This window comes from Schistocerca cancellata, chromosome 3, assembly GCF_023864275.1.
Source record: "Schistocerca cancellata isolate TAMUIC-IGC-003103 chromosome 3, iqSchCanc2.1, whole genome shotgun sequence".
In the NCBI taxonomy this organism is placed as follows: Eukaryota; Metazoa; Arthropoda; class Insecta; order Orthoptera; family Acrididae; genus Schistocerca; species Schistocerca cancellata.
The window spans coordinates 10,163,466-10,186,740 of NC_064628.1; the positions used below are offsets into that span (position 1 = coordinate 10,163,466).

The 23,275-nt window shown below is 39.1% G+C and overlaps 1 protein-coding gene across 2 annotated transcripts in view; it reads left to right on the top strand.

The window, feature by feature from the left end:
- The first annotated feature begins 295 nt into the window (after positions 1-295).
- The window catches only part of LOC126176781 (ras-related protein Rab-34-like), a 120,944-nt gene continuing 97,964 nt past the window's right edge, over positions 296-23,275 (top strand). The window contains exons 1-2 of one of the 2 annotated variants that reach the window (XM_049923953.1): positions 296-474; positions 3,222-3,464. In XM_049923953.1, the coding sequence (XP_049779910.1) occupies positions 3,226-3,464 (239 nt within the window). In that variant the 5' untranslated portion in view covers positions 296-474; positions 3,222-3,225. The remainder of the gene's footprint in view (positions 475-3,221; positions 3,465-23,275) is intronic. The other variant, XM_049923952.1, reaches the window with a different exon arrangement.

A 23,275-nucleotide genomic window follows, 5' to 3' on the forward strand; every position in this document is an offset into this window, starting at 1 on the left:
ATTGTAGACAATGTTTCTCCCGACATCATTTCAAGCAAACCGCTTTGTTCTGGTTTCAGAGTAGGCAACTTAAAATTTTATAACGACATGACCACAGGGCATTGCCTGCTCGTAATGAGGCAATATATAGATTACTAATTGTTTATAGAAGTAGAGTTTTCTTTTTATCGTAAAAACTTTCTGCACTGATATAACAATAAACTTCAATAACGGAACACTGTCCAGAAAAGAAACTGCATTTGTTGTTTAGCGTATCTATGTTGGCAACCGTTATTTACGTCGTGTTGCCATGGTTTCAGCGTCTTGCTTAGGGGATTAGCGGTAGTCTTGTATGGTGATCGGCACATACTGAAAGTAATTAACTTGATAATAAATAGCCATTGTACCAGAAAGCTTACGGTCAGAAGATGCATATAATCTATATCAGCTGACGGCAGTTTTCATAAGGCTTTCTTTGCAGTAAAAGTGAGTACGGTACGGTATAGATTTTTCATATCACCTGTTGATATTTTAACACAAAAAACTCGCTATGTTTTGCGTTAGTCAGTTTCAGAATTTGGAATGCGTTGAAATATGATTGTCAATATGTCCTGATATCAATAATAATGTAAATATATAGAAAATGGCACGAACAGAAATTTCAGGACCATTCCATCACCTGTTTGGGCATTCAGTAATGAAATGTATTCGAAATAATGACATAATATAGAATTATGCCTATTTGTTTGTGGCGGCGCAGTAGGTGAAAATGTTTACTCATTTAATAAAACTTTTGTTTTAAATTTGGTCAAATGTTCGGTACCGGTACTTTTACAGTATTTCGATCAGCATAACGTTCGCACATACCATACTTATCTCTCTAATGTGTTTAACAATTACTTACACAACCAATAAATTAAGTAAATAATTGAGCAGCACATGATGTGATTTTCATCATTATTTAGAAATGTGTGCACAATTTGATGCACGTTAATGTAGATAGGTACATTGACTGAAGGTTCTGTCTATCAGAGAATAATTCGTATTCTATATATGAAGGAGTCGTCAGTTTCTCAGAGCTTCCATCTCTGTATGGTATGCTTAGGCATAAATAATCACAATTACTGTCAGACAAAAACGAGGGAGAGCTAGTCCATATTAAATATGCCTGAGCCTCACGCACTAAATACAAGTAGGATGGTATTTATGTTTTGAGGACTGCTGGCAATGGTCTGTTAGAAAATGTCAACTGGGCACAAATACATAGCAACTAGGCTACTACTTTCTTCTCATTAAACACCATATTTCATGAATTCCATTGTAAAAATTATACGTGCCAAAGTTGATCCAAACTTAATTTTTATTACTAGCTGACTAATAGTTGGCAAACAAACTCCTGAAAGGAATAATTGTAAAGCTATAAGAATTAAGAAATAGTAAATTTCTTGGTGAAGCATGACACTCAGTTACAGTCGAAAGCTATACTGATTTTTATTGTTTTGCCACAGCAGATTATCTTGTAAGATGACAGGAAGTGAAAATACAAAATATATAGTATTATTTTAGTTTCCATGTTAACCCAGAGAGAACTATCTCTGTGTCAAAGCTAACCAGTTCGTTGTCTCATATAAAAGGAAATTTTACACCTGTTTATAGTGACAGTGTAATTCTAATATGAAGAAGGCCAACTACTTGCTGTATAGATCAGGATTTAAACTGTATATAATTACATGAAAAAAAAACTTAATTGCTGATGGTAATGTATTTTATCATAGCACATGCGCACATATGCCCATGCTGGCGCACCCCCTCCCCCACACACATCCCTCACTCTCCCCCTCCTTTTCCCTCCCCTCCCACCTGACTATGATCTGGGAGTGTGTTGTGGTCTTATCTGTAGTGAGTTGGCAAGAACTGAAAGAGGTGAAGATTGATGGTGAAAATGGGTATAGTGAGGAATAGAATTACAAGAGTGAAGTAAGAATCAGCTATACGGTGAGAAAGAGCAGTGGGATATATTCACAAATCACTATTAGTTTTTGGCGGTTGCACGATACTGTAAGTAGAGAGATTAGTAAGAGTTAAAATAGTTTCCTAAAAATTACTGATGTTCCGCTACAACTGTAGCCTTGGCTACGTTTGATAGGTTTGTTTTCATACTGTAGGTATGTTTGCTTTTATTATCATGCTACTGTTAAGTCTTGCTTATTGTTTCTTCCTGGGTGGTGTGAATGACAGATGAACTGTTCAGTTTTTAAGAAGCAAGTGTGATGAGGAAAGGAATGATTCTGTGGTACAGCAGTTGTAGGCTAGAGAAACTGTACATAACAAGATAAGACAACTTGTGGGGACAGAAAAATTGGGAGAATTAAAATTAAATTCTCGAAAAGTTTTGTTTATAGACAGCAAGGAAAAAAGAAAACTAAAGAGGTTTGTTGGAGAGAAGGAAATGACAGATCATGTGGTGTTGTGAGCAGATTGCAGCTAAAACTACTGAAAACCATATAATAATGCAAAGACATTAAATTAAAGGAAAGTAAAATGTATAAAAAGAAGTTGTTGAAGCAGCTAATTTATGAAGGCGAAAGAGCAGGGCAAAAGAGGAAAAGCAGACACATAAAAAAATTTATTAAAATATGCAAAAATTGTAAGGAAATATTGGTCACCATATTTATTCCAGTGAAATTTATTTGTAGAATTTGGTGATGTAGTGTTCATTTATTGTGAATAATCCACTGCTGTTTAAAAAGAACAATAACATACATAATTACAAGATCAGAAGGACAAATGACATTCATTTCTCCACTTTAAGATTATCTTCAGCACAATGATGGGTACACAGTGCTGCAACAAAAAATTCTGATCACTTAAGTAGTGATATAAAATGCCTGACAAACAGCAAAGTAAAATTTAAAAACAAATTAAAAAAGTTTCACGTTTATAACTCCTATTCTGTAGAAGAATTTCTGTTATAACGTGTAGAAGGTGGTAGGTGGGAATTACTAGCTCACATCTGTATGTTTAAAAAAAAATAAAAAATATATAAATTTTCAACATGTGTTCATATTTACAAAGTAATTTGCAATGTAAACGTATAGTGACTCATCTCATGTCATTATGATTTATCAAGCAAAATAATCCATGGAGCATGTGGATAACTATATAGGCTGTGCTAGCAGCAGTAGAATACTAGATATTATGTTGATTGTTCATTATATTTTAAAGAAATGGTTATTTTACAGGTAAATGTTGGAATCTCGATCAGCTGTTTTCAAAATGTTACGTGATAAGGCATACAAGGACAGACAAATAAACTCGTTTGTACCACCGTACAATACTGATGCTACACCTTATCGACAGACTGACTTCAGCCTCGAAGTAAGAGAAGCTTGCAAGTCTAATGCCTCCATTACTACTGGGTTGAAAATATCCAAAGCAATTTTCATTGGGGATGTAGCAGTTGGTAAAACTTGTGTGATCAACAGGTAATTATTATATTTTGAGATTTCAGTTATCATAAAAGAAAATAAAAAAATAATAACGTGCATGGCTTCAAGTTTAATTCTGATATTTGTGACCAAGTTTAATACTTAGAAAACAAGGAGAGGAAAGATGCAACTAAATGGCTCACTTTAACAGAATATTTCACTTGCCAGTTAGTTATTCTAGCAAATTTCATTAAAGCAAATTGATATAGGTAGTAAATAACTTCATATTTATGAGGAGTACTCATGAAATTTTTACCATTTGGTAGAAAAAAAGATAGAAATCTCAACTTTTACACGTTAATTAGTACAGTAGTACATCTCTGTATGAGATCCCCATAAGTTTATATGTTTTTCCCAGTGATGTCAATCTGTTGTGTGCCACGATTTTTGAACTCCTCGCCTTGCTCACCTTGGCATCACTGATGAAGTACTGCCAATACAGAAGTCCCTAAAGTTTCCAAAAGAGGAAGAAATAAGTGGGTGAATGTGGAAAGATTAAACATAGCACGGGTGTAATCAAATAGCCACAATTCCGTGGACTGTAGGAGCAGGTACATTTTCATGCATGATTTGCTCATCTTTCACAATTGTTCCTTGCCTCTTCTGCTTATCTCAAGCTGCAGGTTGGTCATAAGATACTGTTAATATCGGTTGGTAATCATCTGGCCATTTCTTGCATAGTCAGTGCAGATGTTGTTGTTGTGGTCTTCAGTCCTGAGACTTGTTTGATGCAGCTCTCCATGCTACCCTATCCTGTGCAAGCTTCTTCATCTCCCACATCCTTCATCTCCCACATCCTTCTGAATCTGCTTAGTGTATTCATCTCTTGGTCTCCCTCTGCGATTTTTACCCTCCACGCTGCCCTCCAATGCTAAATTTGTGATCCCTTGATGCCTCAGAACATGTCCTACTAACCTGTCCCTTCTTTTTGTCAAGTTGTACCACATACTCCTCTTCTCCCCAATTCTATTCAATACTTCATCATTAGTTATGTGATCTACCCATCTAATCTTCAGCATTCTTCTGTAGCACCACATTTCGAAAGCTTCTATTCTCTTCTTGTCCAAACTATTTATCGTCCATGTTTCACTTCCATACATGGCTACACTCCATACAAATACTTTCAGAAACGACTTCCTGACACTTAAATCTATACTCGATGTTAACAAATTTCTCTTCTTCAGAAACGCTTTCCTTGCCATTGCCAGTCTACATTGTATATCTTCTCTACTTCGACCATCATCAGTTATTTTGCAGATAATTCATCTATAATACATAAAAAAAATAAAAAAAACAATTTAACTTTCCCAGAAGTTGACTGTATCTTTGGTGGAGGGGAATTTTCTTTGACTGCTCCTTTCTTGCAGTTTTGGGCCTTAATGCTGAAGCCAACTTCAGCCCATTATGGTCATTGTCTTCCTTTTCATTGAACATACTCAACATTTCCATAGCTGATGCCATGTCCTAGTACTTCATTTGAATTGACATTTAAAAATAGGGAACAATCAGGTCAGCACCAGTCACGTGCAGTACACCACTTTGGATCTTGTGCATTCTAACTAATACCAATCTTTCTTACAGTTGCTTGGGTTTGTTCATGTTTGCCATGTTGCTAGTGGAGAGCAGCAGTGACAGCATTTTCATTAACTGTGAAGTGTAGTGTAGTCAAATACCAGCATAATACAGGGGGTGGATAAAAATATAGAAACACCAAAAGCACGACACATTACCATGCCTAATGCGATGTAGGAAACCTGTTGGCATTCAAAACAGCTTCCAGTCATCTCAGAATGGATAAGTACAGGTCCTGTATGGTTTTTATTGTTCTTCATGCAAAATTGCGGCAAGCTCAGATAATGGTGATGAAGGTGGATAGCCATCATACACCCTTATTTCCTAAGTAGACCAAAAAGGCTCAATAATATTCCATAGTGGTGACTGAGGTGGTCAAGGGAGACATCAAAATTCATCCTTTTGCTTACAAAATGATTTCTGGACGATGAGAGCTGTGTGCATAGGGGCCCTGTCATCTTGGAACACAGTATCACTATCACCACTGAGGAACAAACATTGTACAATGGGATGAATCTGATGAGCCCAAATGGTCTCACAATCCTTGGCAGTAATGTGAGCTTGCAGAGTAACTATGGGGCTCACAGAATACCATAACCCCCACCATGTTGGGCACATAAACTCGGCCAGAAGTTGGAAACACTGTAAAAGAAGACTCATCCAAGAAAATGACTTTCTTCCATAGCTGTATAGATTAGGTTTTATGACTTCAGCACCACATTTTCCTATTACTGGCATTTGCGTCACTTATGAATGGTATGGAATTCCAGCTTGCACTGCCGTTCTGTGCTTATGGGGCTTCTTCCATGTTGTTTTGGGGTTGACAGGGTTCGCAAGTGTGACATTCAGTTCTGCAGTACTTTTGCAGCTGTCCTCTTATTTTTCATCGCAGTACTCTTCAATGCCTGTCTATCATGATCATCTAGATGAGATCTTCCCAGCCTCCCAAAATGCCAAACCCTTCGTGTGGTTCAGGTTCATTGATGATGCCTTCATGATCTGGACTCAGGGCCAAGATACACTATCTTCATACCTTCACAACCTCAACTCCTTCTCTCCCATCCACTTCACTTAGTTCTCCTCAACCCTGCATCTCACCTTCCTAGGTATTGCCCCACTCCTCTCTGATGGCTCCATCCACACCTCTGTCCACATTAAACTCACCAAGCACCAACAGTGCCTTCATTCCTACAGCTGTCATCTCTTTCATACCAAAAAGCCCTTCCATACAGCCCGACCAACAGGGACGGCATATCTGTATTGATAAGAACTCCCTTTCTCAGTATGCTGAGGGTCTCGCCGAGGCCTTAACAGACACGTGCTACCCCCAGACCTATTCTGGAAATGGATCTTCCATGTCATTTCCCCTCATAAGCCCCCCCCCCACCCCCACCATGAACTGGCCACAAAGTTGTGCCCCCTTTATCACCCAGTACCACGCCAGACTGGAATAGCTGAACCACATCCTTTGCCAGGGCTTTGATTACTTGTCATCAAGCCTTTCCCATCAGGAGCCGAGCCACGTACGAAAGCAGCCATGTCATTTACCAGCTCTGCTGCAACCATTGCACAGCTTTTTATATTGGTATGACTACCAACCAGCTGTCCACCAGGAAGAATGGCTACCATCAAACTGTGGCCAAGACCAAGATAGATCAGCCTGTGGCACAACTGGCAGCGTAGCATAACATGCTTTATTTCAGTGGCTGCTTCACTACCCGAACCGCCTGGATCTTCCCCTCCACCACCTGCTTTTCTGAACTGCACAGAAGTTAGTCAATATTGTCACACATTTAAAGAGCATCCAATCATATAAGCAGGAGTACTGTGTATCTCGATGTTATGGTGGCATGAGAATTACTCCATTAAATTTCACGAGTGCTCCCGCCGTAAACTTTGTTTCTTCCTTACAACACATTTTCTGCCTTGGTAATTATCCTGACCTCACCCTACAGTAATGTACTGCCCCCACATCTTCCACCCCCTATGTCCTATCATCTCCTTTCCATTCTCATCTCCCAGCCTCTTTATTTCCTGCTCTCTGCCAATGCACCTGCCCGTCTTTCCCTGCTCCTTTTCACTCAATTTTCCCCACCTCCTTGCACCACAACCTCCTGACACTGCCTGTTGGCCTTGTAGTCCCTCCACACTCTGCCAGACAGCATTCCTCTGTGCCCCCACCTGTGCACTACTATCCCTTCCCCATCCCCTTCAGATTGCTGCTGCTATCCCACATAATAGTTACATTCTGACTGAGCTGCTGGAGTTAGCGCTCATATGTGCGTGAAGTGCTCTCACTTGTGGGTATGAATGGTGTGTGTTTCTCTGTGGCTGATGAAGGCTGTGGCTGAAAGCTTTGTGTAAGTGTCCTTTAATTGTGCTTGAAGAGCTCTCTGCGCATTCATAACAAATGGGAGGAGAGTGTGGGGTATGTTCATCATTTGCTTGGCCTATAAGAATTCATTTGGCATGGAGCACTTCTCAGGAGCAGTCCAAACATTCTGTGTGAGATATTTTACAGAAACAGTGATTTGGTGACTGCAGCATGGAGGAAATTTAGCAGTGGTTGTGGATTGCGTAATGTAAATGATGCTCCAAGTGTTCCCCGTATCCAGAAAGGGATCAAAGTATTTTAGGAGGCCAGTTCAACACTGGTCACACTGAAGTCTGAGCACCCAAGGTCATCAGGAATGGGTGAATCCATTTAAAGTGTAAAGCTGTCTGCTCATGATGATCGTAAGCATGCAAGTTCTTTAAATGTGTATAGATCATCACTGCACCAAAGTCTGCAAAAAGACCTTAAGCTGCACCCTTAAAAAATCCAATTAGTGCAAGAATTAAAGCCTCAGGTTACTAGACATTACTGATGTGACTGAGTGCCTTTCATTTGATAACGTCTCGTTTATTGATGAGGCTGATTTTCACCTGAAAAGTCACATCAGTAAGTGAAATTGCCGCTAGTGGAATGCAACAATTCATAAACAGAAAGAAGCATGAGAAACCTCTTCATTCACCAAAAGTTACTGCATGGGCTGTGATGTCAGCTCGAGGAATAATTGGCCATACTTTTCTGAGGACGACAGCAGTTGTGCAGTTACAGTGAATTTGGAAAGTTTTGTGACAATGTTAAATACCTTTTTGTGCCTGGATTGCAAAACGTTTCTGATTATAACCAAAGAGTAAGATTTCAGCAAGAAGCAGCCACAGAACACACACATGCAATGTGTCTATACTGAGAGTTCATGAAATTTTCACTTACAAATTGATCTCTGGGAGGGGTGCATAAATTGGCTCCCACACAGTCTAGATTTCAGCCCCATGGATTTTTTTCTTATGGGCATATCTCAGATCTAAGGTGTTTGTCAACAGTCCGACTTCTCTGGAGCAATTGAAAGAAAATATCTGTAGCGAAGTGGCAGCCATCCCAGTGTCTACATGCCGAACTGTCATGCAAAATTTTGTTCATTGTCTAAATGAGAGCCACAAGCATACTGGATTGCATTTAAATGATATTATTTTAAGAAGTAAATTCCTAAACTGTATATTTCAATAACAAATAAAGATTTTATTGATAGACTTCAACCTCTAATTAATTTTGACACATAAAATATAATCTTTGTTCTGAGACACCCTTGTTTTAAAAAAATTGAACATATTTTACTTATTCATTTTCTTCAAAAGAAAAGCAAAAAGAGGCTGCACCAAAGTTTATCGACATTGTCACATGTTTAATGAGCATGAAATCATATAAACTGGAGTAATGTGTATCTTGATGTTTTGGTAGCATAAGAATTAATCCATTAAATTTCAGAAGTGCTCCCACCATAAACTTTGTCTCTTCTTTACAACACATTTTCCACTCCGGTAATTATCCAAGCCTCAACCTACAGTAACATACAGTCCCCACATCTTCCACCCAACAGTTTATACTCCCTCTGTTCTATCATCTCCTTTCCATTCTCATCTGCCAGCTTTTTTATTTGTCATCCTCTGCCAACGCAACTGCCTGTCTTTCTCCCTTCCATGATTCCATGATTTGTCTAGGTTGAAACCACTGTCTTTGTTAATTTAATTCTTTGCCAAATGAATTTAAACTGCTGGCTTTAACAAACTCATAAAAATATAGCTACAGTGCAACTAGTATTGACACATCAATGTCTCAGCATGGATCAACCACTCTGCCACAAGTTCAGCTTATGCATACTTTTGCTACCAATTGACATCTCCGGCACTTGTATTTTCTGTGGTTTAAAATGATGGAACAACTACTGTAGCTTCAGACTGACAGCTCGCCCTGAAGATAACCCAGATGTACATGACTGAATTGTTGGAAGAAGAAGAAATAAAGTTAATGCAGCTACACTCTACATCTACATCTATACTCCGCAAGCCACCCAACGGTGTGTGGCGGAGGGCACTTTACGTGCCACTGTCATTATCTCCCTTTCCTGTTCCAGTCGCGTGTGGTTCGCGGGAAGAACGACTGTCTGAAAGCCTCTGTGCGCGCTCTAATCTCTCTAATTTTACATTCGTGGTCTCCTCGGGAGGTATAAGTAGGGGGAAGCAATATATTCAATACCTCATCCAGAAACGCACCCTCTCGAAACCTGGCGAGCAAGCTACACCGCGATGCAGAGCGCCTCTCTTGCAGAGTCTGCCACTTGAGTTTGTTAAACATCTCCGTAACGCTATCACGGTTACCAAATAATCCTGTGACGAAACGCGCCGCTCTTCTTTGGATCTTCTCTATCTCCTCCGTCAACCCGATCTGGTACAGATCCCACACTGATGAGCAATACTCAAGTATAGGTTGAACGAGTGTTTTGTAAGCCACCTCCTTTGTTGATGGACTACATTTTCTAAGGACTCTCCCAATGAATCTGAACCTGGTACCCGCCTTACCAACAATTAATTTTATATGATCATTCCACTTCAAATCGTTCCGCACTCATACTCCCAGATATTTTACAGAAGTAACTGCTACCAGTGTTTGTTCTGCTATCATATAATCTTACAATAAAGGATCCTTCTTTCTATGTATTCGCAGTGCATTACATTTCTCTATATTAAGGGTCAGTTGCCACTCCCTGCACCAAGTGCCTATCCGCTGCAGATCTTCCTGCATTTTGCTACAATTTTCTAATGCTGCAACTTCTCTGTATACTACAGCATCATCCGCGAAAAGCCGCATGGAACTTCCGACACTATCTACTAGGTCATTTATATATATTGTGAAAAGCAATGGTCCCATAACACTCCCCTGTGGCACGCCAGAGGTTACTTTAATGTCTGTAGACGTCTCTCCGTTGATAACAACATGCTGTGTTCTGTTTGCTAAAAACTCTTCAATCCAGCCACACAGCTGGTCTGATATTCCGTAGGCTCTTACTTTGTTTATCAGGCGACAGTGCGGAACTGTATCGAACGCCTTCCGGAAGTCAAGAAAAATAGCATCTACCTGGGAGCCTGTATCTAATATTTTCTGAGTCTCATGAACAAATAAAGCGAGTTGGGTTTCACACGATCGCTGTTTCCGGAATCCATGTTGATTCCTACATAGTAGATTCTGAGTTTCCAAAAACGACATGATACTCGAGCAAAAGACATGTTCTAAAATTCTACAACAGATCGACATCAGAGATATAGGTCTATAGTTTTGCGCATCTGCTCGACGACCCTTCTTGAGGACTGGGACTACCTGTGCTCTTTTCCAATCATTTGGAACCTTCTGTTCCTCTAGAGACTTGCGGTACACAGCTGTTAGAAGGGGGGCAAGTTCTTTCGCATACTCTGTGTAGAATCGAATTGGTATCCCGTCAGGTCCAGTGGACTTTCCTCTGTTGAGTGATTCCAGTTGCTTTTCTATTCCTTGGACACTTATTTCGATGTCAGCCATTTTTTCGTTGGTGCGAGGATTTAGAGAAGGAACTGCAGTGCGGTCTTCCTCTGTGAAACAGCTTTGGAAAAAGGTGTTTAGTATTTCAGCTTTACGCTTGTCATCCTCTGTTTCAATGCCATCATCATCCCGGAGTGTCTGGACATGATGTTTCGAGCCACTTACTGATTTAACGTAAGACCAGAACTTCCTAGGATTTTCTGTCAAGTCGGTACCTAGTATTTTACTTTCGAATTCACTGAACGCTTCACGCATAGCCCTCCTTACGCTAACTTTGACATCGTTTAGCTTCTGTTTGTCTGAGAGGTTTTGGCTGCGTTTAAACTTGGAGTGAAGCTCTCTTTGCTTTCGCAGTAGTTTCCTAACTTTGTTGTTGTACCACGGTGGGTTTTTCCCGTCCCTCACAGTTTTACTCGGCACGTACCTGTCTAAAACGCATTTTACGATTGCCTTGAACTTTTTCCATAAACACTCAACATTGTCAGTGTCGGAACAGAAATTTTCGTTTTGATCTGTTAGGTAGTCTGAAATCTGCCTTCTATTACTCTTGCTAAACAGATAAACCTTCCTCCCTTTTTTTATATTCCTATTAACTTCCATATTCAGGGATGCTGCAACGGCCTTATGATCACTGATTCCCTGTTCTGCACTTACAGAGTCGAAAAGTTCGGGTCTGTTTGTTATCAGTAGGTCCAAGATGTTATCTCCACGAGTCGGTTCTCTGTTTAATTGCCCGAGGTAATTTTCGGATAGTGCACTCAGTATAATGTCACTCGATGCTCTGTCCCTACCACTCGTGAAGTTTAATCTTTGGGAGTAATGTATTTTGCAAAGAATACTGCTGTGATTACCACATCTGAGGGACCTAAAAGCCAGGATCCAGAAGGCACTGAACATCGTGAAAGTGCCTTAGTCACAGGTCTTGGGGAACAGACAGAGCATGTCTGCCCCATTTGTATAAGGCTTTCATGAGATTGTAGCTATACTATGGTTGTGCTGTGTATGGATCAGTGAGGCCTTTATATCTGAAGATTATTGGTAACATCCATCTTGAGGGCATTAGGCTGGTCATGGGCGCCTATAGGACCTGCCTCATACCTAGTCTCTGTGCCGAGGCTAGGGGTGCACCACTCACCATCGAGTGGCAGCTGGTATGTCAGGCTTGTAAGTTCCTCTGTGCTCCAAATTCACCAATGTACCATACTGTTGCTTATCTCTCTCTCTCAAATGTGTTTGCTCCAGTTGTCCACGAGCGACAGGGCATTTTTAATTTGTGTGCAACACATGCTGGAGTCACTTGGTGTGGAGCGAACGCAAACCCAAATCCAGGGTTTTAACCGCCTTCCACCCTAGTTGCTGCAAAGGCCCAGAGTAATTTTAGATTTAGAGTCCCAATATGTCAAAAATAAGTAAACTTGTAATAATATATCTAAAAACAAAGATGATGTAACTTACCAAACGAAAGCGTTGGTATGTTGATAGACACACAAAAAAACACAAACATGCACACAAAATTCAAGCTTTCGCAACCCACGGTTGCTTCATCAGGAAAGAGGGAAGGAGAGGGAAAGAAGAAAGGATGTGGGTTTTAAGGGAGAGGGTAAGGAGTCATTCCAATCCCGGGAGCGGAAAGACTTACCTTAGAGGGGAAAAAAGGACAGGTATTCACTCTCTCACACACACACACATATCCATCCGCACATATACAGACACAAGCAGACATCATGTCTGTATATGTGCGGATGGATATGTGTGTGTGTGAAAGTGCACCTGTCCTTTTTTTTCCCCCAAGGTAAGTCTTTCCGCTCCTGGGATTGGAATGACTCCTTTCCCTCTCCCTTAAAACCCACATCTTTCGTCTTTCCCTCTCTTTCCCTCTTTCCTGATAAAGCAACCGTGGGTTGCGAAAGCTTGAATTTTGTGTGTGTGTTTGTGTTTGTTTGTGTGTCTATCAACATACCAACACTTTCGTTTGGTAAGTTACATCGTCTTTGTTTTTAGATATATTTTTCCCATGTGGAATATTTCCCTGTATTATATTCATATTAAACTTCTAATAATTTTCACAAAAGTCGCTTTTATTAGTGTCATAAGCGATGAATACAATAATTTTAAAAAAATTTAAAAATTAGTTCTTTAATAGAGGTGGTTACACTGCCAGACCACTGGGACACATGGTCTTCAACCATGTATAATTTCAAGTGGCATTTTTTATAGCAGTTTTGGACTTTCCCCAGGCACAATCCGACATTACACACATCACAATGCCATTTTGTTATGTGGGGTTCAGCTTTTGGGCTGCAGTGTGCACAACGACCAGATCTTGCTTGTATTGGCATGTATTCAGACTTGGTTTCCCTCAGTCCTCGAAGCACCGTCTTTTAGAATTTGTTTGCATTTGAATCGTGCATGTTCTTGATGGTGTACCATTTGTTGTGCCGATAAGTTCATGGACCACCGCAATCCGGAACTCCTTCAAAAACATTGCTGCCCCATCACTCCTTTTTTGGAACAACAAAAATGCATTTACAATGCAGACATCCAGCATATGGTAAAAAAATTCTAAGCCACCGTCTTTTACTTTTCCTATCAATCTCTCATACAGATTTTGGCATGTCTGTTTTATGGATGTACTGTTTCACAAGTGTGGGGCAAGAGATCTCAATTACTGAAGCATGTTTTTGTTTTTGAGACACTGTTGTTGACTGTCTTGGATCATGATAATTAGATAGATATAAAATTCCCTTCCTGTCCTTCCATATCAGTGCAGACATGCCTTCTTCTGTGCATCTGTAGTCACATTCACGACACTGAAAAAACAGGCTCCAAATCTTTGGGCAAGTCCTTTTGACCTCTTTTTACTGCCCCACAAGCATACACACCATGATCATGAAGATTTTTCATTAGGCTAACAGAAGTGAAAAAACTGTCAAAATAAATCTGTGATATTTGTTCACCACTTTCTGAGTAAATTTCTCCACTACCCTTTGACCCAATTGTTTTTCTCGACATTTACCAGTTTTTCCTGTATAAAACTGGAATTCTGATTTTTATATTGGTTTTCGAGGCATATATTGGTAGAAGCTAGAATGTCCTTTGAATTTTGGCATTGATTCATTTACAGACTGACATTTAGTAGGTTTGTAGGAATCTAAGAAAGTCCTAGCTTGCAAATCTAGTAGGGGACAAAGTTTATATAACTTATCAAAGTTGTCACTTCCATGTTGTGGCTGGCAGATGTTATCATTGATGTGGAGATTTGATAAGTACCAAATGAAACCATTTTGAGACATTTTCAATGAAATATATCTGTCTCGTAGTACAGGGTCTGAAGACCAGTATCCTTGTAGCTTGGAAGAACTTTTACTCCCATTAGTGCGTTAAGTGCAAGGAAGATCTTCATTTCCTCTTCTGTTGCAGGTGAAAAATTGGTACTCCCTCCTTTTTTTTGGTGGCATACAAATTAGTCCGGTATACAAGTTTCGAAATAAATTTCCCTGGAAATAAGTTTACAGCAGGAGAGTCACAGATGTCATCAATATTTGGTCCAAATTCTGCAGAGAAGTCACACATAATAGGTAATTTGTATGACGTACGATGCGTTGTTTGTGAATTTATTACTATGGCATCTTCCTGATTAGTGTCACCATCACTATCCTCATCAACTCCATTGTCAGTGAGTAATTCAGAATGTGGCAATGGTGCTGAGGTACATGACTGTGGACCACTTAGAGAAGCTTCATCCTCGGAGTCACTGTCTGCCTCAGATACGTCAGAATCTACACGTCTCATAATTTCGACTAAAATACCGGTTATGAGGTCATGAGTGTCATCTCGGTACCTCCACAAAATCATAATGCCTAAAACAAATAAAAGTGCTCCATGAAAAGCAGCAAACCTATCACAACATGTAATAATTTCATGTTACAGTACAAAATGTATGGAACCGCATACTGTCCTAGTGGTTTCAGACTGAAATCACCAATAAAACCTATGCCACAAATTGAAATTAACGTAAAAAAATTTCCAGCATACTTACATTGGCTGTCAGTTACCGCCTCAATATGATCAGTACACTTGAAGTAAATTATATCATAAATTATAGCATGAAGTTAAGCAAAAACAAATCACCAACAACCGCTAGCAAGAACTGTGTGCCAGCTGTTCCCATGAAAGCTCTGAGTCACTGGTTAGAAGAAGCAGAGCCATAAAAGTTCGTCAGCACACCACTAGGTGTCTCTGCTTTGCACTAGCATTTGTTGTTTTGCACGAATGCCACTGGTCCTTCCGAACAGAATTAATGAAATGGTTGTTTCAGGCAGAAACCACTGGTACTGAACATCACAACTCTGTAGTTGTATTTATATATGAGTCTAAACAGGGAAACTCCATTGGTTGCTTCATAGTTTTCCCTGATCGTGTCCTCAAGATACAATTGCATCAAGACTTTACTGTCTTCATTGTGGGATTATACACAACTTGCAGCACTGGAGCAGATGAGATGTGTTGAGAGTGCTAAATTCCTCGTCTGTTCTGACTACCTGAGTGCCCTTCACTCTCTACAACACTTGTAGCCAGCAGATAAAATAGTCAAGAATACCTAGGATGGCCTCCTTCATCCACAAAGGCTGGGCAATGAGGTATCTTTCTGTTGGGTGCCAGGCCACATGGGTATTAAGAGGAATGAAAGGGCAGATGTAGCAGCCAAGGAGGTCCAATATGATCCTCAGTTACTTCAGTGTGTCATCCTCCTACCTGCTGTTGCTGTTCTTATGAGGTATAAAGTCAAGTGTTGGTGGGAGGAAGAGTGGCTGCATCTAGTAAAGTCCAGAATGCAGCCGTGGCATACCTCTTTCCAACCACCCAGGTGGGATGAGATCCTCCTTGCTCGCCTTCACATAGGCACAGCCCTCGTGGCTTCTTGTTCGGCGAGAGGACTCGCCAATGTGCGTTGCTAGTGGTTTACAGATCACAAAGCACCACATTTTACTAGACTGTTTTAGTTTGAGCAGATCATTTAACGACAGATTTGTCCTCTGTTTTAATTGACAACTAAACAAAGGTGGTGTGACTTTAATATTTTGTGAATTGACCTACATGCTCCCTAAAACATTGCAGCTATGTTTTTAATGTGTTATCAGAGAGCCATCCATGTTTTTTGCAAGTGCTCAATCAGTCACATATTCCTGTAAGTCTATTTTGGTTTTCCTTATATCTTTCTTAGATTTACTTAACAGTTTTAGAACTTCTAAACAATGTTAACATTTTTGTCCATGATGTGAGCTAGTGTGATTGTACAGGTGATCATGAGTGAGATTGGGGAAGAGTGAGTGCGATTTTGTCTCAGATTGCTCTTTATGTCTTTTCTCACATTTCCTCTGTTTTAACTACATTCATTTCTCCTAATTTCATATGAGAACTGAAAACCTTGTTGTTGAGCACCTCTAAAACACACACACACACACACACACTTCGTTACTTGAAGAATCACTTTCCAAAAATTAGTGGCATGTTCTTTAAATGTGAAGTTTGATTTCACGCACATTTTGTGATTTATGTGTTGCTTTTAAGAAGGGTAGTGGTATAAAAACAAAAGATAAATAATATTTTGTGAATTGCTGGAAATGGTTTTATAATTTAGGTGTTGACTAGTAGCATTTCCAAATGAAGAGAAAAATTATTAATGTAATTTATTACTGATAACAAGTGCCAGTTTCTTTCATTTTTGAGTGAACAATTTTCATTGCTTCATAATTATCATGTCTTGAAAGTCAAAACATCTTCATCTTCAGCCCTGAGCTGGTAAATTTCAAATTAGCAAAGATAACGGGCAATCTTAGCTTCTTGTTGTTGTGATGGTCTTCAGTCTGAAGACTGATTGCATACAGCTCTCCAAGCTAGTGTGTCCTGTGCAAGCCTCTTCATCTCCACATAACTATCCAACCTATATCCATTTGAAGTTGCTGACGGGATTCAACCCTTGGTCTCCCTCTTTTTGTCCCCATCCCCCAACTTCCGTGCCTCAGACCATTGAACATATAACCCAGGCACAGAAGTAGTTTAGGAGTAACAGAACAACAGGAACTTGGCAGAATTTCTACAAAGTTCAGAAACAATCCTCGAAAGATATTAGAAGAGTGAAAAGGGCATACAACAAAAGTAGACTAAATGAAATCGAAGAAGAGTTCAAGAGAAATAACATTAGAAATTTCTACAGAATATTCAGAGAGAACACAGAGGCTTATCATCCTTCAAATATCTTCTTTAAAAGAAGGGATGATTTTCTAGAAATAATTAGTAAAGAACACTGGAATTTTTTTAAAAAAATCCTTGATAAACTTATCAACTACAACAAACCTAAAGAAAAATTACACTTCATGAAAAAAGTACCAAATCCATATCCAAAACTGCCTGCACTCACAGAGATAGAGGAGGTCATAAAATAACTAAAACGAACAGATCCCCAGGAGAAGACTACATTATCTCCAAAGCCATGATACAGTGCCAATAAAATTTAATCAGTGTTCTAACAGTATCTTATGGTTTTGGTTTATCGTCTACTCATCATGCAGCACTGGCTCAAAGCAACATATTAAGGTGCTGGAGATACCACACAGATGTGAGATGGGTCATTGACTGTGTCATCGTCATTATACTGCACCTGGTCCCTCGATGTTTGGATGCCATGACAGGAGAGAATCTACCTGAGATAACTTTTGGAATCAGTGTAAGGGAAAGTGGAAGAATGTATATGTTTTCAGGGAAATCTGACAAAGAGAAATTGTTAGCTGAGTAGTAGGAGTTGGAATAAGGTAGCACAGCTATCTTGCTGAAAGTTGATAAGCTGGTGTATTGAGAACACTTGCTGTAGTACAGTTGCAAAGTTTGTAATTTAAACAGCAACTAGCTTCAGGTATAGTTTTAAAAAGTTTATTTAAATCAGACCATTACAGGTTTCAGAATTATTAAAAATTCGTCTTCAAGTGCTTTCTACTGGGGCCTTGATTTGTACTCATTTACTGTTTTGGGTGCACTAAGGCAAGCAAAACATTTTTCATTCACAATTTTATAAACTTACAAGAGATTTTTTTCTTCTTCTTTTCCCTTTTTCACAGAAAAATCGAGATATGATTTTCAAGTCAATGAAACATTAAATGTGGCAAAAACTTATATGGTGTATACTTGTGTAGTATGCTTTTAAAATTAACACATTTTTTTCACTTGCACTATGTGAGTGCTGTTTAATTCTCTGGAAAGTACTTTAACATGAATTATTTTATGTTTTATGACAGCACACATGCTCACCATTTACAAAATGTTGTCTAGCTTCACCTGAGTGACATAGCCAACAGTTTCAAAGATGTTAGACTAGTAAAGAGTGTGTAGTCACAGTAAAATAAGTTTTTGCTAGAGTGATGATGACATTAATTTCAAAAGTCAAACGGAGGATTAAAACTTTGTACAATAAATTCAAAATGGCATTCTATTGAATGGGTAAGATTACAAAAACAAATATTATGCAAGGTGATTATAATTAAAGTTAAACTTCAAACCACTGTAAAATAACACAACTAGTCAGAATGACTTCAAATTGCAACTGAATATTATTGGAGAAGTGGGAAAACATATGGCAGAATAAAAATAAATAGTTACAAAATATAGCAGTAGATGGCACTGTAAGCATCATAATTTAATAGTGGTCGACTACAAATGACAAATGAATCGTACAACAATGCTTAAGGTGTATGTTTGACATTAAAACAAACTATACTACTCAGTGTGCATGGGTGTACAGGTGCGATACTGTTAGTTACATAAGCCTACCCACCACGACAAGGTCATATCACCTCGAGCATCACTCACATCAGTTTTTAATTGTCCTGGGGCCAAAAACCACATAAAAAGCATCAACAACATTGGTTTTTAATTGTCCTGAGGCCAAAAGTCACATAAAAGGCATCAATGGAAATAAAATCGGATTATTAATTTCCATGTGACTGGCACAAAACATGTTCAGTATGCTGTCCACCATTTTCTGCAGCAAGTTGAAATTGAGAAACAGCATGTTCCACAACTATTCGACATGAACATGTTGCGCAATGCATGCCTTCAATGCAGCTAAGTTTGCCATCGGAACACTGAACACAACATATTTCAGGCAGAAGTCACACGGATTAAGATCAGGTGACTGTGATGGCCAGGCTGTAGGGAAATGGCTGCTGATAATTCTAGCATTTCCGAAATGGCATTTCAGCAGCTGCTTAACTAGACTTGCAATGTACAGAGGTGCGCCATCTTGCATAAAAATGATCCCATTGATACATCCACGCTGTTGGAGAGATGGCATTGTGATGGTTCTGCCTGCTTTATGTCTTCATTTGTTGTCCTTGGTGTCGACGTACTGCATTGCTACACTGGCTGAAAAATGGGTTGTGGATTCCGACACTGACTTCTGTAAATAATGTAGCTGACAGGTGCACAGTTGCATTTCTAAGTACTTTAATTTCACTGTTCACAAACCCCTAATAATACACCGCTATATGGCCAGTGCACTATTGTTTAACTTTCGATAAGCCTCATTATTAGGTTGAAGGCGAATGTCCACATGCTGCTAAAATAATTTACTATTGAACATCTGCGAGCAGTAAAAACCTAACCACAGAGTTCACAGTTCTTGAAGAATAGAAAGATACGTATGGAGTAGACACTATCATTGTTTTTACACATGGCCTAATTGTTTAACACATTATTCCACAGTTAAGTTGAAGCATTGTTGTTGTTCTAACCGACACAGGTTTCTCAGCTGAAACTCGGCCGTGGACTGACTGTCTTGTGACCAAAAATCAGGCCGTTATATATTGTCACAAAAATAGCTACCAAATCTACACATTGTTTGAAGTTATATTTACAGAAATTACAATTAAAACTTAACTCATTAAATTAACTGAATACATTGAAAAATTGGTTCTTTTTAACAGTTTCTTCTACTACAAGGGTTAAGCTGAATTATTTGCTTAAATCATGAAATTAACAAATACAGCTACGCAAACAATACTTTTGACAAACCTGTTAATTACTTTGGAATTAATTAAGGGCTGGTTTTGCTAACATGTTTCCGACTAGAAACAAATAGATATTTTAAGAATACTAGCATTTTGTCTTCCAAATGTTCACAATTATTACAGAATTTATATTTGTTTTACATCAACAATAGAATTTAAGTTATGAAACAATTACTGATTTCACCTAAATTATAAATTCAAATGACATACATAAAACTAAGCACAAAATAGATCTGGTGTTCTACTCTCTAAAACTGAGGGCCAACCTTTCTCTTTTATGAAAATGCAGATTATACTCACATTTGTTAATGGCGATTAGTTGAAAGTAAAAAAGCGAATTTAAGGAGGCAGATGGCAAAACAAGAGGGGAAGTAAAATTATCTCAACTTGCTTCATCACAGAACGATGTGGTTGCGCAACATACACTCATAGCACTTACCAGTGACGGTACAGGTAACAGGACGAGAAGCACCTGCCTCTTCGAAAAAATATGGCCCTATAATAAATGATGCCGTAAACCCACCACACAGTGTCCATTTCAGGGTGAAGTGGCACTGGTTGATTTGCGTGTGGATTTTTCATTGCCCATATTTGACAGTTCTGTGTATTGATATATCCTGTCAGACGGAATTGGGCTTCATCTGTCCACAAAATCTTCCATGGCCAATCATTGCGCACTTCCATGCGAGCAAGAAATTCTAAAGCAAAGGTTTCTCTTGCTGGCAGGTCAACAGAAAGCAACTCTTGCACATGGGTAATTTTGAATGGATAGCAAAGAAGGATGTTTTGTAGGATTTTACACACCATGCTCACGGATATGTCCAATGTTCGGGCAATTCTCCGTGCACTACACATTTGCACACCACCCCTCATCTCCTTCTGTATTGCTGTGGCCACTGCTTCCACTGAAGTTGAATCAATTTGTTTCCTCCCATCTTTTTGAATTTCCGAATCATTTTCTCCAGACCCACAGCAGTCATTGGACCAACACCTTTTTTCAAACCCTTCAGTGTCCAGAACTTCTGCAGAGAAACGTGTGTACAGTCATCATTCTTGTAATACAGCTTTACAAGCAGAGCACGATCCTGCATTGAGACAGTCATGGCGAACGTCGCAGACGTGAAAAGAGGAAAAACTGTGTACCTGGCTTGTTTATACCAACTTCAAGGGGTCGTGTGCGTGACAGGTGTTTTCATTTACTTATTCTGACACACACAGCACCATCTATTGATCAATTTTCGCACTCCCCCCCCCCCCCCTTTCTCCGATGATATTCTGTTACAATTTGACATCATTCTAACCAATGATGTTATCTCTACAGCATTTCAAAAGTTTAACTTTAGTTATAATCATCCTGTGTATAAACAATGGAAGGTTGGTTTGTGTGAACTATCTAACCAGATCTAATATATGTCACATTGTGAATAGATAAGGTATTTGTAGATTGGAACCAGCATTGAACTTGGGCGTCAGATGACAAACATTATGTAAAATACAAGAGTACAATAACACTTTTTTGTCTGTTGTTGCTGCAATAATAAAACTGAGTATAAAAATTGAATCTAAAGTTGCATTCTATAAAATAAATAGCATTATTATTCTTTTATGCTGATTGCCTAGTTAAAACGTATGAGATATGCTGCTATCTTAGTGTGCTGAACAGAAGCAGATTGAACATGTACGTTGGATGACTGATACATTAAAAAAAGGTCAGTAAGATTTTGGGGGGTGGGGAGGAGGGGGGGTGGACAGTGTTAAAAATGAGTTTGAACATCAGGTCTAAAGTTGCAACCTGCTTTAAATATTGATGAGATACAATTTACTGGTTGGCCACTTAAAATGTAAGAAATAAGTTGTAATGTTTTTGTATATCAGACTATGAATACCATATAAATGTGAGTTTTACAATAAAGGTATAGACAATTTATATTGTTTTTACACAAAAGGGTAAAAAAATTAAATTAAACAATGTTGGATGACTCTGTTTGCTCACTCATAATTAGCCGAAGAAAAGTGTTCTTATGTATATGGATCTCAATATCCTCTAGAAGATTCATTGTGTCACATCTACACCTATACTTCCATGACTACTCTGCAGCTTGCAATTAAGTGCCTGTCAGAGGGTTTTTTAACCCCTTCAAGTTATTTATCTACCTTTCCACACTCTAACAGTGCGGAAGATAAAAGAACCCTGAGCTATGATTTCTCTTATTATATTACTATGACCATTTCTCCCTGCATTGATGGACACAAATAAAATATTGTTGCATTCAGTGGAGAAAGTTAATATTTTAAATTTCTTGAAAAGAACCCACCTCAACAAGAAATGCCTTTGTTATAACGATTGCCACCCTATCTTGCATATCATGTCTGTGACATTTTATTCCCTGTTTCCTGACAATACAAAATGTGTTCCTGTTCTTTCGACTTTCTTGAAGTTCTCCATCAATCCTGTCTGATGTGAACCCCACACCACGCAGCAGTACTCCAGAAAATGCCGGACAAGTGTAGTGCAGACAGTCTCTTTAGTAGATGTGTTAAAAAATCTAAGTGTTCTTCCAATACACAGTCTTTGATAGTATTAAAAAGATAGTCTTGATGGGAGAAGCAGTCTAGTGGTGGGAATAAGGAGGAGGCTGGTGTAAGGAGGGAGGTATAGGAGGATAGGGGTGGGAGACGATAAAATGTTGCTTGTGGTACCACACAGGGATAAGGTGGGGAGAAGGTAGGGCAGCCGAGTTCACATGAAAGGTTAGACAGAGAATGGAAAATAAGAGAAGAAGAAGAAAAATACTATGGATGCATTGGTGAAGTAGAAGGCTATGTAATGCAGGTGTAGGAACAGTGAATGTGATGGTGGGTGAAGGACAGTGACTAACAAAAGTTAAGCCCAGGAGGGTTATGGTATGTAAAATATATTGCAAAGAGAGTTCCCACCTGTGCAATTCAGAAAAGCAGATGTTGGTAGGAAGGATCCAGATGGCACAGGATGTGAAGCAGTCATTGAAATGAAGAACGTTGTGTTGGGAAATGTACCCAGTAACTGGGCGGTGCAGCTATTTTTTGGCTATAGTTTGTCAGTGGCCTTTCATGTGGACAAACAGCGTGTTGGTTGTCATGCTCATGTAGAAACTTTCCTCCAAAATCGTCAGTCCCATGGCAGTATCAATCCTTTCAAAAGGCCTTACCTTTTACCCCACTCCCAAATTCAGTCATGCTGGACTTGTTACAGTCCTTCTCTCCTTCTCCCAATCCCTACATTGAAGACATTTTTTTGC